Source organism: Microcaecilia unicolor, chromosome 10 (genome assembly GCF_901765095.1).
Source record: "Microcaecilia unicolor chromosome 10, aMicUni1.1, whole genome shotgun sequence".
Lineage (NCBI taxonomy): Eukaryota > Metazoa > Chordata > Amphibia > Gymnophiona > Siphonopidae > Microcaecilia > Microcaecilia unicolor.
The window spans coordinates 14,518,854-14,533,382 of NC_044040.1; the positions used below are offsets into that span (position 1 = coordinate 14,518,854).

At 46.9% G+C, this 14,529-nt stretch overlaps 1 protein-coding gene across 1 annotated transcript in view; it reads right to left on the reverse strand.

Moving 5' to 3' along the window:
• LOC115478998 (plexin-A4-like) overlaps positions 1-14,529 on the reverse strand; it is a 950,498-nt gene that overhangs the window by 150,562 nt on the left and 785,407 nt on the right. The window contains 2 exon segments of the mRNA XM_030216702.1: positions 1,684-1,750; positions 7,783-8,051. Coding sequence (XP_030072562.1) covers positions 1,684-1,750; positions 7,783-8,051 — 336 coding nt within the window.

Consider the following 14,529-nt stretch of genomic DNA (forward strand, 5'->3'; position numbering starts at 1 on the left):
CACTAAAGAGAAGTAAGGGGTTGCATTGGGGGGGAAACTGTAAAAATTTTATTTTGTCAATATGTTGTCTGTTAAATGGTATGTAAAAGGTACAATTACGTACCAGTCTGTTGTGTTTACTTTAATTTAGAAAGAAAAAGAGGACAGGGAAACCATGATTCTTTTATTTCCAGACTGCATTGCTGCGTTACACCAGCTACAAGGACATCACTTTGTCAACACTTGCTCTGTCCTAGCTTGGCTTAATCTGTGTTTGTGTTAAATTTCTGGTGCCTTGACCTGCTATGGAGTTTCCTCCTCACTGCCTCACTTATTCTTTCTTTCTTTATGAATATTGTCATGGCTTCAGATAATGAAGTAATATGAATCAGTTCCTCCCAGTGAGGCTAAAGCCACCAAAGGCAGATCAAGTCTAAAACCACAGAGTCCTCTGTAACGTGGAGGGGCATAATCGAATGGGGACAACCATCTCTAAGGGCGCCCATCTCTAACCACAGCGCCGCGAAGGGGAGGGGAAACTCGTATTATCAAAACAAGATGGGCGTCCATCTTTCGTTTCGATAATAGGGTCGGGGACGCCCAAATCTCAACATTTAGGTCGACCTTAGAGATGGGCGACCTCGGTTTTCACCGATAATGGAAACCGAGGATGCCCATCTCAAAAACGACCAAATCCAAGGCATTTGGTTGTGGGAGGAGCCAGCATTTGTACTGCACTGGTCCCCCTGACATGCCAGGACACCAACCGGGCACGCTAGGGGGCACTGCAGTACACTTCACAAATTGCTCCCAAGTCCATAGCGCCCTTCCCTTGTGTGCTGAGCCCTCCAAAACCCATTCCCCACAACTGTACACCACTACCATAGCCCTAAGGGGTGAAGGGGGGCATCTACATGTGGGTACAGTGGGTTTCGAGTGGGTTTTGGAGGGCTCACATTAACCACCACAAGTGTGACAGGTAGGGGGGTATGGGCCTGGGTCCGCCTGCCTGAAGTGCACTGCAGTACCCACTAAAATTGCTCCAGGGACCTGCATACTGCTGTGATGGAGCTGGGTATGACATTTGAGGCTGGCAAAAAAGTTTTTTAAAGTTTTTTTTTTAGGGTGGGAGGGGGTTGGTGACCACTGGGGGAGTAAGGGGAGGCCATCCCCGATACCCTCTGGTGGTCATCTGGTCAGTTCCGGCACCTTTTCGAGGCTTGGTTGTGAAAAAAAAGGGACCAAGTAAAGTCAGCCAAATGCTCATCAGGAACGCCCTTCTTTTTTCCATTATCGGCCGAGGACGCCCATCTGTTAAGCACGCCCACATCCCACCTTGGGTAAACTGCCAACATGCCCCCAGGAACTTTGGTCATCCCCGCGACGGAAAGTAGTTGAGGACGACCAAAATTGGCTTTCGATTATGCCGATTTGGCGACCCTGAGAGAAGGACGCCCATCTCCCGATTTGTGTCGGAAGATGGGCGCCCTTCTCTTTCGAAAATGCCCCTGATGGTAACATAGTAGATAACGGCAGAGAAAGACCTGTACAGTCCATCCAGTCTGCCCAACAAGATAAACTCATATGTGCTACTTTATCTGTATACCTGACCTTGATTTGTATCTACCATTTTCAGGGCACAGACCTTAGAAGTCTGTAGGTTATCTATTGCTTTCAGTTTCCACCCCTTTCCCTCCTCCGTACCTTCAGAAACTTGTACAGCAAGAACGTAAACCAATTGGTGAGCATCTTCTCTGCAACTGACTCCGTCCTGGAAAGAAGCATGAAGGCAACCAAAGAATCATGTTATTCCTGGGAGTTATCCATGCAGAAAAGAGACACTGAGACTTCCTATCCTGTACATTTAAATACATAATAAAGTCCAGAAAATGTTAAGCTGCAACCTTGGCATTAGTCCACTCATCAGAAGATACTACATGGTAGAACTGGTGTCACAATAAATTTTGGTGTCCAGTGAATTATATCACATGATATCACATATTAGTACCACTGTAGTTTGTGTATTGATACAATACTGTGAGTCATCAGTACATGCTCCATTACTTCATTTAGGATTAGATTCAATTAGTGCATTTTTACCAGTAAAAAAGGTGCCGGTACTCAAATGCTAGGCCACCCTTCAGGGGTGAGGTGATCACTGAGGGACCCACCCTACAATAGCCAGACTCCCTGCAACCAGTCGCAGAGTCTATGACAAGGCAGAATTGGTGTGTAGAACCTGAGCTCTTTCATTAAAACTTGGGGTCCTTGAGTCAATTTTAGCAGACAATGGAAAAGGTGCCAGTACTCAGTCCCCCCAAGTACCCCCTCAAAAAAAGCCCTGGATTCAATAAATGACACCCACATTTGGACGCTGAAAAAAATGCACACTGATCACTATTCCAAAAACAGCACTCTGAACAGTGCGTAGCGCCGTGATCCGTGCACAACTCTGGGCATGAGGATTTACACCTAATGACACTGCATGCATCTTTAGTGAATGCCCCTGACCCGTCCATGCTTCTCCCATGGCCACGCCTCCTTTTCAGTTACGAAATAAAAGATTTGCGCGTTCATCTTTATAGAATAGCATTTCGCAGGATGCGCACATAAATCCAAAAGGTTGCTAATTAGTGCCAATAATTGATTGTTAATACGCACTTATTGGCAGTAAGTGGCTCCTTACTCAATTAAATTGCACCAGTGGCGTAGCTACGTGGGGCCAGGGGGGCCTGGCCCCCCCCTCCCACCATCGCCGTTGCCTGCCTTTGCTGGCAGGAGACCCCAACCCCCACCAGCCGAGGTCCTCTTCTTCCCGCAAAAGGCTTCCTTCTGTTTCTGACATCGCAGGACATCAGAAACAGAAGGAAGCCTTTTGCGGGAAGAAGAGGACCTCGGCTGGCGGGGGTTGGGGTCCCCCGCCAGAAAAGGTAGGCGACGGCGGGTTGGCAGCGGGAGGGGGGGGGGGGGCGAGAGGGTCGGTGGCAGGGGGGGGGGGGGGTCGGCTAAAATGTGCCCCCTCACCTCGGGCTCTGGACCCTCCTCCCGCCGAAGTCTGGCTACGCCCCTAAATTGCACATGCCCAAATCTGCATGCAACTTTGAGTACCATTTATAGAATCTGGGGGTTAATCGGTCTGCCTATGTATGTGCAGAAATCCTTACCGCTTAAGTTATTTAAACATGGAGCAGGATCGGTGGCGTACCTGGCTTGGTACCACATTCCCCCCTCCCCCTCATGCCGAGGTGCATCACTCCCACCACCCTTCCTCCTAGCAGGGGGTGCACAGAGCAGTCACACGCTGTCTGCTCTGCTGGTTCCTGCCTCAGGACAGGAAGTAATGTCAGAGGGGGGCAGGGGACTGGTGGATCCAACAGCCTGCAAATGCTCGGTGCACCCCCTTATTGCCTTCACCTGGGGTGGACCGCCCTCACTGCTCCACCCTTGGTATAGTACTGAGCAGGATGTTGGGTGTGGGAGATATAGAAGAGCTGCAGTAAACAGAATGGTTGGGGTGGGGGTGGGAGGGGGGAGGGAGGGTGCATTACCAGATATTGCTTCTCTTTCCTGTGAGGAAAAATCATCTCCTAAATTGGATGCTACATTTTGTGTTGCGTTCACTATGATAGCTTACCAGGGTCAAACATGTGCATATGTGTGCTGGTATCTCAGTTTATGAAAAGGGCTGTCCAGGTTACGTGAACCTTGAACATCAGATATGAATAGTGGCTCGTTACTCTATCAACCAACTGGAATCCAGAAGAGAGCATATGTGCCTGGAATAGACTTCCTGAGCCGGTACGTCAAGCTCCATCTCTGGCCGTCTTCAAATCTAAGCTAAAAGCCCACCTTTTTGATGCTGCTTTTAACTCCTAACCCTTATTCACTTGTTCAGAACCCTTATTTTATCATCCTCACTTTAATATTCCCTTATCTCTTGTTTGTCCTGTTTGTCTGTCCTAATTAGATTGTAAGCTCTGTCGAGCAGGGACTGTCTCTTCATGTTCAAGCGTACAGCGCTGCGTACGTCTAGTAGCGCTTTAGAAATCACAAGTAGTAGTAGTAGTATTTGAGATTCTGTATGGAATCTTGTTACTCTTTGGGATTCCGGAATCTTGCTATTCTTTGAGTTTCTGCATGGAATCTTGCTACTCTTTGGGATTCCGGAATCTTGGTACTCTTTGGGATTCCGGAATCTTGCTACTCTTTGTCCTTATCCCTTATTTGTCTGTCCTAATTAGATTGTAAGCTCTGTCGAGCAGGGACTGCCTCTTCATGTTCAAGTGTACAGTGCTGCGTACGTCTAGTAGCGCTATAGAAATGATAAGTAGTAGTAGTAGACTTTGGGATTCCGGAATCTTGCTGCTCTTTGGGATTCCGGAATCTTGCTACTCCTTGGGATTCCAGAATCTTGCTACTCTTTGTCTTTATCCCTTATTTGTCCTGTCTGTCCTAATTAGATTGTAAGCTTTGTCGAGCAGGGACTGTCTCTTCATGTTCAAGTGTACAGCGCTGCGTACGTCTAGTAGCGCTATAGAAATGATAAGTAGTAGTAGTAGTAGTAGAGAGGACGAAGGCCTAGCTACATAGCAGGATGACTATCTACTAGGATGTAGCTAGAATATTTTCATTTTGTGTCATTTCCAGGGATGTTTGTTTGTTTGTTTTTGTCTTTCTTTTTTTTATCATTCTGTTCTCACGGGAGCAATGTCGGTAAGAGTGTACACTCTTTCAAAAGAATATGATTATTTGTGAAGAATTCACACTATTCAAGAAGACTGTGAATTCTCTCCCATTAATTGCACATGCACGATGGTTTGGGTATGTATGCACTATCGGGAAAGAGTGCACACTCTTTGCGAAATATGCTTTTTCAGAGGAGCATGCATGAACTATTGCCGGCATGAAATTTCGTGGTTATTTTCTGCTCGTTTTCATTTGCCCATGCTTGAATGTCATGGGATATGATGTTGGCACTTCCAATGTCGTTTCAAATGAATGCACACGCCTACTATTTACTTTCAGATGTGAAGTAACGGTAATTAGGATTAGCAGGAACATACACCTCAAGGAACCAGGGCATCAACGCTTCTTGTGTTGCCGGGTGTTTAGAGGATTTGATTTTTCTGAGCTTTCTATAAACAGACACGGCTCCAGCTGTTTGAGTTTGCACTGACGTATAAGTGAGTCCTGACATTCAAGGCAAGCAGAGTGGCGCTTGATTGTACAAAAGGATGCCTACTTTATCTCAGATGATGCTTCCATGAGTTACATTAGGGTCCACTTTGCTGCTCTTCTGCTTGCAAACTAAGCAAAACCAGTTTGGCGCATCCTGTTACGCTCCATGCAAAGGGTTAACTACAAGGCAGACTGGTCCCGGTCATGGGTATAAAGTCCCTTATTTACAATTCCAAAGCTGAAAGACAGGGCTGGCCATCGGGGACAACTACGCTCTACTACTGTCCAATGGGCAACTCCCCCCCACCCTTCCCTTTCTATTTTTCAGCAGAATAAGCAAATCTCCAGCCTCTTGGCTCTAGTGCTTTCACTCACTACTGGTTCAGGTTTCCAGGGAACAGAGACAATTTACTGGAGAATGCGAAAGAAAAGAGGGAGGGAGGGAGAGAGGGGGGGGGGGGAATGGGAGAGGGGGGATGTGAAGAAGCACAGACACAAATAGATGCGGTGGGTAATTTGATAAAGGTTTCTCTGCACGCAAAACCTGTTTTATTAATGGGATTTAACATAATTGTGTGACCGACTGTATGCATAAAAAGCACATACAGAAAACGAGGTTAATTCTACAAAGGGACACCTGTGCCTCATGGAATTTATTCTACTATTCTAGCACCTAGATTGTTAAAGGATGTACATAGACTATCGTATTGTATAATCTATATGCGTAAATGAACCCTATCCGAGCTCTGCTAAAACTCATCCCACTTGTAAAGTGTGTGCTTAGCTAGAAAGAAACGGGTCAATTAGGCATGTGAATGACTAGAAATGCACCATTTGGATGTGTTACTGCCCCCTATGGAACCAGGCGACTTCTTATGAAATTACCCCCAAACGTTGAACCTCATTTTATGCAATCCGTGTGTAGCATTTCAAGGGGTGTAGTTTAGGTGACGCAGAGGCAGAATTGCAAGGTACATACAAATTTAATCATTTTTAAACATAAGTACACATTAAGATTAACTTTGCAGCAGTGTAAAAGCATATGACAACATTTGTGCACTATGGGCCAGATTCTGTAAATGGCGTAACAAGCTTAGCGCTATTCTACAAACCGCACCTAAAGTTAGCCGCGGTTTATAGCACAGTGCATAGAGCCAGGGTAGGCACAGCCAATTGTGTCGCTGAAAACCTGGTGTAAATATCCGTACCGCAATGGCATAGCTAGGTGGGGCCATGGGGGCCTGGGCCCCCCCCCCCCAAATTTGCTCTGGGCCCCTGCCAGCTGAAGACTTTGTGCAGCGCTGGTCTGCGGCAGCGCTGCATTGCCTGCCCTGCTCTCTCTTCCTCTCACGTCCAGCACGCTCCTTTTAGTGGAGGAGCGTGCCAGACGTGAGGGGAAGAGAGAGCATGTCACTTGCGCGAGTCACTTAAGTCGTGCTATATAAAATCTGGAGGTATGGGAGCAATTCTACAACTGGACACCTCCATGTAGGTGCCCAGAGGATAAGTTGTGGGGGCCTTTTCTATAAAAGCATATGGGCACCCTGATTGTAAGTAGCAGTGTAATTAAACTCTGGAATTCATTGCCAGAGAATGTAGTAAAAGCAGTTAGCTTAGCGGGGTTTAAAAAAATGTTTGGCTAGCTTCCTAAAATAAAAGTTCATAAGCCATTATTAAAATGGACGGGGAAAATCCACTACTTATTTCTAGCATAAGCAGCATAAAATGCATTGTACTGTTTTGGGATCTTTCCAATTGTGACCTCGATTGGCCACTGTTGGAAACAGGATAACGGGCTAGATAGACCTTCGGTCTGTCCCAGTATGGCAATACTTATGCACTTATGTACCAGCATAAGCTGGTATGGATTTGCCTTACATTAACGTTCCAGCAGTTACACTAGCCACAGACCTGGCATAAGTGCGGCCCTGTAAATGCAGCAGGGATGAGAGTAACGTAAAGTTTTCTGTTAAGTTAAATATGTCAGTGGAAGCCCTGTCTATGTCTATTGCCCCCCCCCCCCTTGCATTTATGCGCTATCCCGCAGATCCTATAAAAGTCGCTTACATTTGGGCGTGCAAGGCAAATGTGCACCCAAATTAATTAGTTAACAAGCCAATTAGCACCAATTATTTGCAGTAATTTGAACTTAATGCAAACATCTGCCTGTGCGCAATTCTATAATGCTGAACGACCAAAGTGTCTCACGTGCAACCCCAAAGGGGCATGGTATAGGCGGATCCGCAGCATTCCAAATATTTAGGCGCAGTGTTGTAGAATTCTGGGGTTGCACAGCCAACTCGCAAGTAAGGATTTACACCAGGTTTCAGCACGCGTAAATCCTCAAGCGCTACTGTCTATTTATTGTAGAACTTAATATACCGCCTTTACTGGCAAAAGGCCAAGGCGGTTTACGAAACTAATCAAACCAAACAGTATAGAAAGGAACCGCAAATCAAGATAGGATAGAACATACATTCACACGTTGAAGTCGGACAGGGTAGAAGGAGGGGAGAAGAAGAGGATGGGGGGGGGGGGGCACCCAGATTCTATACACTGCTCCCTATAAGGGTAGTGGCGTATGTGTTTCAGTGGAAGCTTAAACGCATATGCCATTTATCTTACCTCCTGAGCAGCAGCTTGGGATGGTTTTTACTCTCCAGATTCTTGTCAATGAGATCAGACAGCAGTTGCTTGAGGACATCCGTCGCATACTCCAGCTTGCTTTGCAGCACAGTCATGATGAGCGAAGCCACGTTACCCCGGTCCCGCATGGAGAAGCTTCGCTGGGACTCCAGTGTGCGGATGAAGGACAGCAGGAATGCCTTATTGTTAATCATCTGTGCGAACAGCTTCAAGCCCTTTTCTACCCGCTCCTGTCTGTATCCGGGAACCTGTCACAGGAAGAAGGCGGTTCAATTATTCAGGAGGAAGAAATGCAAACCTAATGCACAGTTCTAGCAGTGCTGCGTACGCCTTGTAGCGCTATAGAAATGCTAAATAGTAATAGTAGTAGTAGTAGTATAGCAGACCCTACAATCCCGATTTCCACAGTGCCAACCTGGATGCGCACTCTAGTCTGTGCTCTGTAAAGGAAGTTGAAAATCTGCCTGGCCTGGTAGCCCTGAGATCATAATGTAGTCTGCAAAACATTTTAGCCTTGGTTCCTGTTTTATATAAAATTATAGCATTACATTTATATTACGTTATGAGGCTTATTTTCATAGACTTACAAAGTTTCACAGGTTACTATGTAACTTTGTAAAATTAAAGGCTTTTAAAATATGCTTCTATGGGTCTTACAGTCATATTGGACTTTTTTTCTGCAATAATGGAACATTGTAAACAGCGGAGTAGCGAGGCCGGCTGATGCCCGGGGTGGGTCGCTGCTGCGCACCCCCCCCCCCCCCGGGTGCAGCATGGCGCACCCCCCCTTCGGCGCGCGCACCCCCCCCCCGGAGTGCATCATTACCGCTGGTGCTCCGCCCCACCGAGTGCACGTTGTCTCTGGGAGCTGCGTCGGCTCCGTTGGTTCCCTGCTCTCTCTGCCCCGGAACAGGAAGTAACCTGTTCCGGGGCAGAGAAAGCAGGTAACCAGCGGCGCCAACACCCCCCCAAGCGTGTGCATCCGGGGCGGACCGCCCCACCGCCCCCCCTTCCTATGCCACTGATTGTAAAACGTCCAGGGCAAAAACACAGGACGTTTTTTGGCTAGACCTGTTTCAGTAATGACTAAGGTCCAAAAAGGTGCCTAAACTCATCAGATGACCATTGGAGGGATAAAGGGCATGACCCCCCCCCTTAATCCCCCAGTGGTCACTGACATCCTCACACCCCCCTAAGAGGTGAAAGTGACAGTACATGCCAGACTGTATGACAGCTTCGCATATAATGGTCATTCCTCTTACAGCAGCAAGCAGATCTCTGGAGTAGCCTAGTGGTCAGTGCGGTGGACGGTAGAGAAGGGGACACAGGTCCATATCTCACTCTAACTGGTACACGTGTGATGTAAAGAGTGAGCGCCTCCCCCAACCACAAAATGCCTACTGAGCCCACATACTGAACCACCTGCAGGCATAAGGGCTAATGAAGTGAAGTACAGTTGGGTACAGTGCATTTTTTGCTATTCCTGGAGGGCACGTTAAGGCAGACGAGGGCGGGACACAGGGAGGGAAGGCCCGAAGGGAGGCGATCTGCAGACTGCCGCTGCTGCGCTTCTTTCAAACAGAGCGAGGTCGAGGTGAGGCGCTATGATTTCAATTCAGGGGCGCCCGGCCCGGTGGTGGATGGAGGGGGACGGGTGGAGGGAACTGCCGTGCCGGGCCCTCCTTGGAGGCCCGGGCCCGGGGAATTTTGACCCCCCTGCCCCCCCACCTTTTGGTGGCCCTGCTTTCTACCACATTTTCTTGGTCTTGGACTGCATTTCTTGGTACTTGGACATCTCCTCTTTCGCCATAGGATTCACTGCTTGGGACGGACACCTCTACGATGCCGTTCTGATGGTTTTTGGGGGTTTTTTTAAGGCAGTGAATGTATTCATGAGTCCTTTTAGCAAGAAAATAGAGGGTTACAAAGCTGCAGACAGACTCATAGTGCCCCTTTTGCCAAGCTGCGGCAAAAGGGAGCCGGCGCTGGTGTCGGAACGTGTTTTACACGCATGTCGAGGCCCCCTTTTACCCCAGCTGCTAAAAGGGATGGTCTCGCTTTCCTGTAGGAAATGGCCGGGCGGCAAGTAAAGCACTTGCGCGACCATTCTGGGGGAAGCCCTTACCGCCGCCCATTGAGGTGGCAGTAAGGGTTCCCATGCTAACCTGGCAGTAACCGGACAGCGCGTGGCACTGCCTGATTACCGCTGGGTACAGTCCGGCACTACAAAAATAAATACATTTTTGTAGTGCTGGAAATGATGGAACGGTAGGGGTGGGAAGTTCCGCCAGGTTGCTGCGGTAGCCTGGCAACACTTCTGTTATAGCGAGCAGTAAGTCCGCGTTGGGCTTACCTCCGCATAGTAAAAGAAGCCCTCAAACAGCACCACCTATGAGACGCAGGCTGCTTTGAGTGCCGGATTCCCAGACCCTTCTGCAGCAGGTGACTTTCGTTGGCCTAAGAGCCTCAACCAACATTCCCCTTAACGAAGGAGCAGCTGGCATTCTCTCCCAGTACAAATGTAAACAAAACTCTATAACTGAAGTACTTATCTCCATGTGGTAGGTAACCAGAGGCACAATAGCCCAGACATCCCTTCTGTCTCTTTACGTTAACACGCTATAGCGCACTTTGGCTCATAATCCTCTGTAAACCCAATACATTAGAAGCTTCCTCGTTCAACGTGATGGAACGAGCCTTCACTGCTCCAGTCTGCCAAGTAACACCTCTTTTGGCAGACGAGGAGACGGAACATCTGTGCTTGCTGAGATGTACCCTGTGGGTTCACAGCGTAGCCAAACGATTAGAAGTAAAACAATGAAACCTGGAGATATCAGTTCTCCTCTACTATCCACCGGTCCCCATGCAATCTTGAAAAAGTTTTCAGGCCACCGGCGCCCAAGCTTAAAATGTAAACTGTTTGAGCCAAAGACTTTTTACCATGTAATTTGTCTCTTGATTAGCACTGCATATTGTTAGAATTATTATTATTGTGTTATTATGTAATATATTCTTTTTAAAATGCATTTCTTTGGGTCACACGTGCTAAGCTCTTTTGTTCACAGGCACAAAACGTAAAAATGAAAATCCTTCGGATATGTCAGGAGCAAAAGCAATTTTGCCCATGTACATGTTGCAAGAATTCATCATAAAATGATTTATTTTATGATGAATTCTACAATGTAAAATGAGTTTATTTATTTATTGTATTTGTATCCCACATTTTCCCACCTATTTGCAGGCTCAATGTGGCTTACAGAGTTCTGTTATGACATTGTCATTCCAGGATGTCAAATACAATTAGTAATGTAAAAAGAAGAGAGTTGGGTGGGTAGGTATAGAAGGTAGATTTTCTTGACTGGTTGGCTTGGCGAGGTAGTTTAGTAAGGCTATGGGTTTTCTTTGTAGGCCTTGTTGAAGAGATATGTCTTCAGGGATCTACGGAAGTTGGTTACTTCGTCAATAGATTTCAAGTCAATAGGTAATGCATTCCACAGCTGCGTGCTCATGTAAGCGAAGGAAGTGGCATGTGTCAGTTTGTATTTTAGTCCTTTGCAGCTGGGGAAGTGCAGATTGAGAAATTTGCAGGATGTAAAATGAGTTTATCTTGTTGGGAAGACTGGATGGACCGTTCAGGTCTTTATCTGCCGTCATTTACTATGTTTCTATGATTTCTTTTTACATAATAGAAAATATTTTATTAAATGCTGGACGTCGCGGGCATTTTATACCTGAACGTTCAGCACGGAACTGTTCCCCGATACTGGTGCTGAATATTCAGGGATTGGGCAGCTGCTGGCACTTATCCAGGCACCATCGATATCCGAACCGGTGCCGGATAACTAAAGTAGAACTCAGGGGCGGACTGACAGTGGTCGAGGCTCCTGAGCAGTAAAGGTCATTGGGCTGCCCCCCAGCCTCTGCCCGCCGCTCCACCGCTGTGCCGCTGCTCCCCTCCCACTCCGCCGCCCTCCCTGGTCCTACCTTGAAGGGCCTGGTGGTCTAGTGGCTTCTTCAGGGACAGGAAGAAAACCTCACTCTTTCCTGCCCACTACTGCTACTTTGCCTGGTGCTTGCGGCTACGAGTGTTTTTCAAAATGGCTGCCGAGACTTACAGCGGTAATCTCAAGGGTCTCGGCTGCCATTTTTAAAACATGGTAGCGCCAGCCCAGCTCATCATCATGCAGAGTAGCGGCAGAGGGCAGGAAAGAGAGTGGGATTCTTTCCTGCCCCCGCAGAACCTGCAAGGTAGGACCGGGGAGGATTGCAGTGTGCTATGGCGGCGGCGGTGGATAACCGGGCAGAGCCTCTTGGCCCTCAGGCACTGCCCGGTTGCCCAAGTGGTCACTCCGCCCCTGGTAGAACTTCATTATAAGGGACTTCTGGGGACTGGTAAAAATCGTCCCTTATATCCAAACTGTGCATTAATGCAGTCGCCGACCCTTCATTCCCGTTTTAGCTTTTCTCTTTCCTGCCGTACCCAATTTATTGTTTGTTTTGCAAGGTTAAGTCTGGCGCATAAGACTGACTGTTTTCAATGTCATTGTTTATTTTTTTTTAATTCTTTATTTATTGTTTTAAATTATAATTAACAAGGACACCCTTGTAACAGAAATACAGGCAGGTAATAATACAATAACACTCTAAGCATTTGCAGTCAATCATTTAAGCGAAAATTAAGAAGAAAAACAGAAAGATTAGAGTTCAATCATTCCATTAGAAGAATATTATATTCCTTTTCTTAGACCCCAAATTACTGGTGGGGGGAAAATAACGAATTAGAGAAGTATTCTAGTAGATAATTAAACTATAAGAAAAGACTGCGTAATCTCCAGGTTATACATTATTTCAGTTGTTTCAGAGCTATAAACGATTTCAGTTGTTCCAGTGAAAAGAAAGTGTATTTAGTTTGACCTAATTTTACTACACATTTGCAAGGATATGCAAGAAAAAAGGAACCCCCCCCCCCCCAATGTCTATTGTCTAATGTCATTGTTTATAACGATTTTTGCTTCCAAATCTAGCGCCGTTCGTTAATGTTTCTCGGACATCGTTCTACACACGGCTGAATTAGGAAAAGCCATCGGTCAGTTCATTCGTAGTGTAACTGCCGTGTCAGTCTCATATATACATGGTTCAATGAAGACTTGGAACTGTATAAAATGGTTTCTTGTAACCGGAAGTCCACTATAACCGAGTCCACTATAACCAAACTGAAATACATGGGCAATCCTATTCTCTCAGCCGGAACTAAAAAATTAGTCCACTATAGCCAACTGGCTCTTATATGTGGGCCCCTTATAATAAAGTTCTATCTGCCGTCATCTACTATGTTACCATCCAGCTTATAATTGAAAAAGAAAAACGCCTATATTGCGACCCAAATCGGGAGACAGACGTTTATCTCACAAAAACGAATAAAGAGGTATAATCGAAAGCCAAATTTGGACGTTTTCAACTGCACTCCGTCGCGGATGCGGACAAAGTTGATGGGGGCGTGTCAAAGGCGGAACTGGGGCGTGGTTATCGGGCGATCAGAGATGGGCGCCTTTCGCCGATAATGGAAGAAAAATATGCGTTTTTAGCGAGAATTTAGGGCACTTTTCCTGGACCCTGTTTTTCCACGAATAAGGCCCCCAAAAGTGCCCTAAATGACCAGATGACCACTGGAGGGAATCGGGGATGACCTCCCCTGACTCCCCCAGTGGTCACAAACCCCCTCCCACCACAAAATATGCCGTTTCACAACTTTTTATTTTCACCCTCAAATGTCATACCCACCTCCCTGGCAGCAGTATGCAGGTCACTGGAGCAGTTATTAGGGGGTGCAGTGGACTTCAGGCAGGTGGACCCAGGCCCATCCACCCCCCCACCTGTTACACTTGTGCTGGTAAATGGGAGCCCTCCAAACCGCCCCCCAAACCCACTGTACCCACATGTAGGTGCCCCCCTTCACCCCTTAGGGATATAGTAATGGTGTAGACTTGTGGGCGGTGGGTTTTGAGGGGGATTTGGGGGGCTCAACACACAAGGGAAGGGTGCTATGCACCTGGGAGCTCTTTTACCTTTTTTTTTTTGTTTTTTTAAAAGTGCCCCCTAGGGTGCCCGGTTGGTGTCCTGGCATGTGAGGGGGACCAGTGCACTACGACTCCTGGCCCCTCCCACGAACAAATGCCTTGGATTTATTCGTTTTTGAGCTGGGCGCTTTCATTTTCCATTATCACTGAAAAACAAAAACGCCCAGCTCCCAAATTGTCGAATAAAACATGGACGTCTATTTTTTTCGAAAATACGGTTCGGTCCGCCCCTTCATGGACCCGTTCTCGGAGATAAACGCCCATGGAGATAGACCTTTTTGTTCAATTATGCCCCTCCATGTTACCTGAAGAAGTGAAGGACAGCTTTTTTTGCTGTTCAAAATAAAGTTACCTTGTAGCGCTATAGAAATGCTAAATAGTAGTAGTAGTAGTAGTAGTAGTAGTTAGTGGATTGAAGATCGCTGCTAATCAGGTAACTCCCAGACTGCCCCAACACTAACCGAGGTCTATAAAATCGGACTGACCGTTCACTTGTCTATTAGATTGTAAGCTCTTTGAGCAGGGACTGTCCCTCTATGTTAAATTGTACAGCGCTGCATAACCCTAGTAGCGCTTTAGAAATGTTAAGTAGTAGTAGTAGTAGTAGTAGTAGTAGTAGAGTGGAGTGGATTGGGTAGCTGTGAATCGC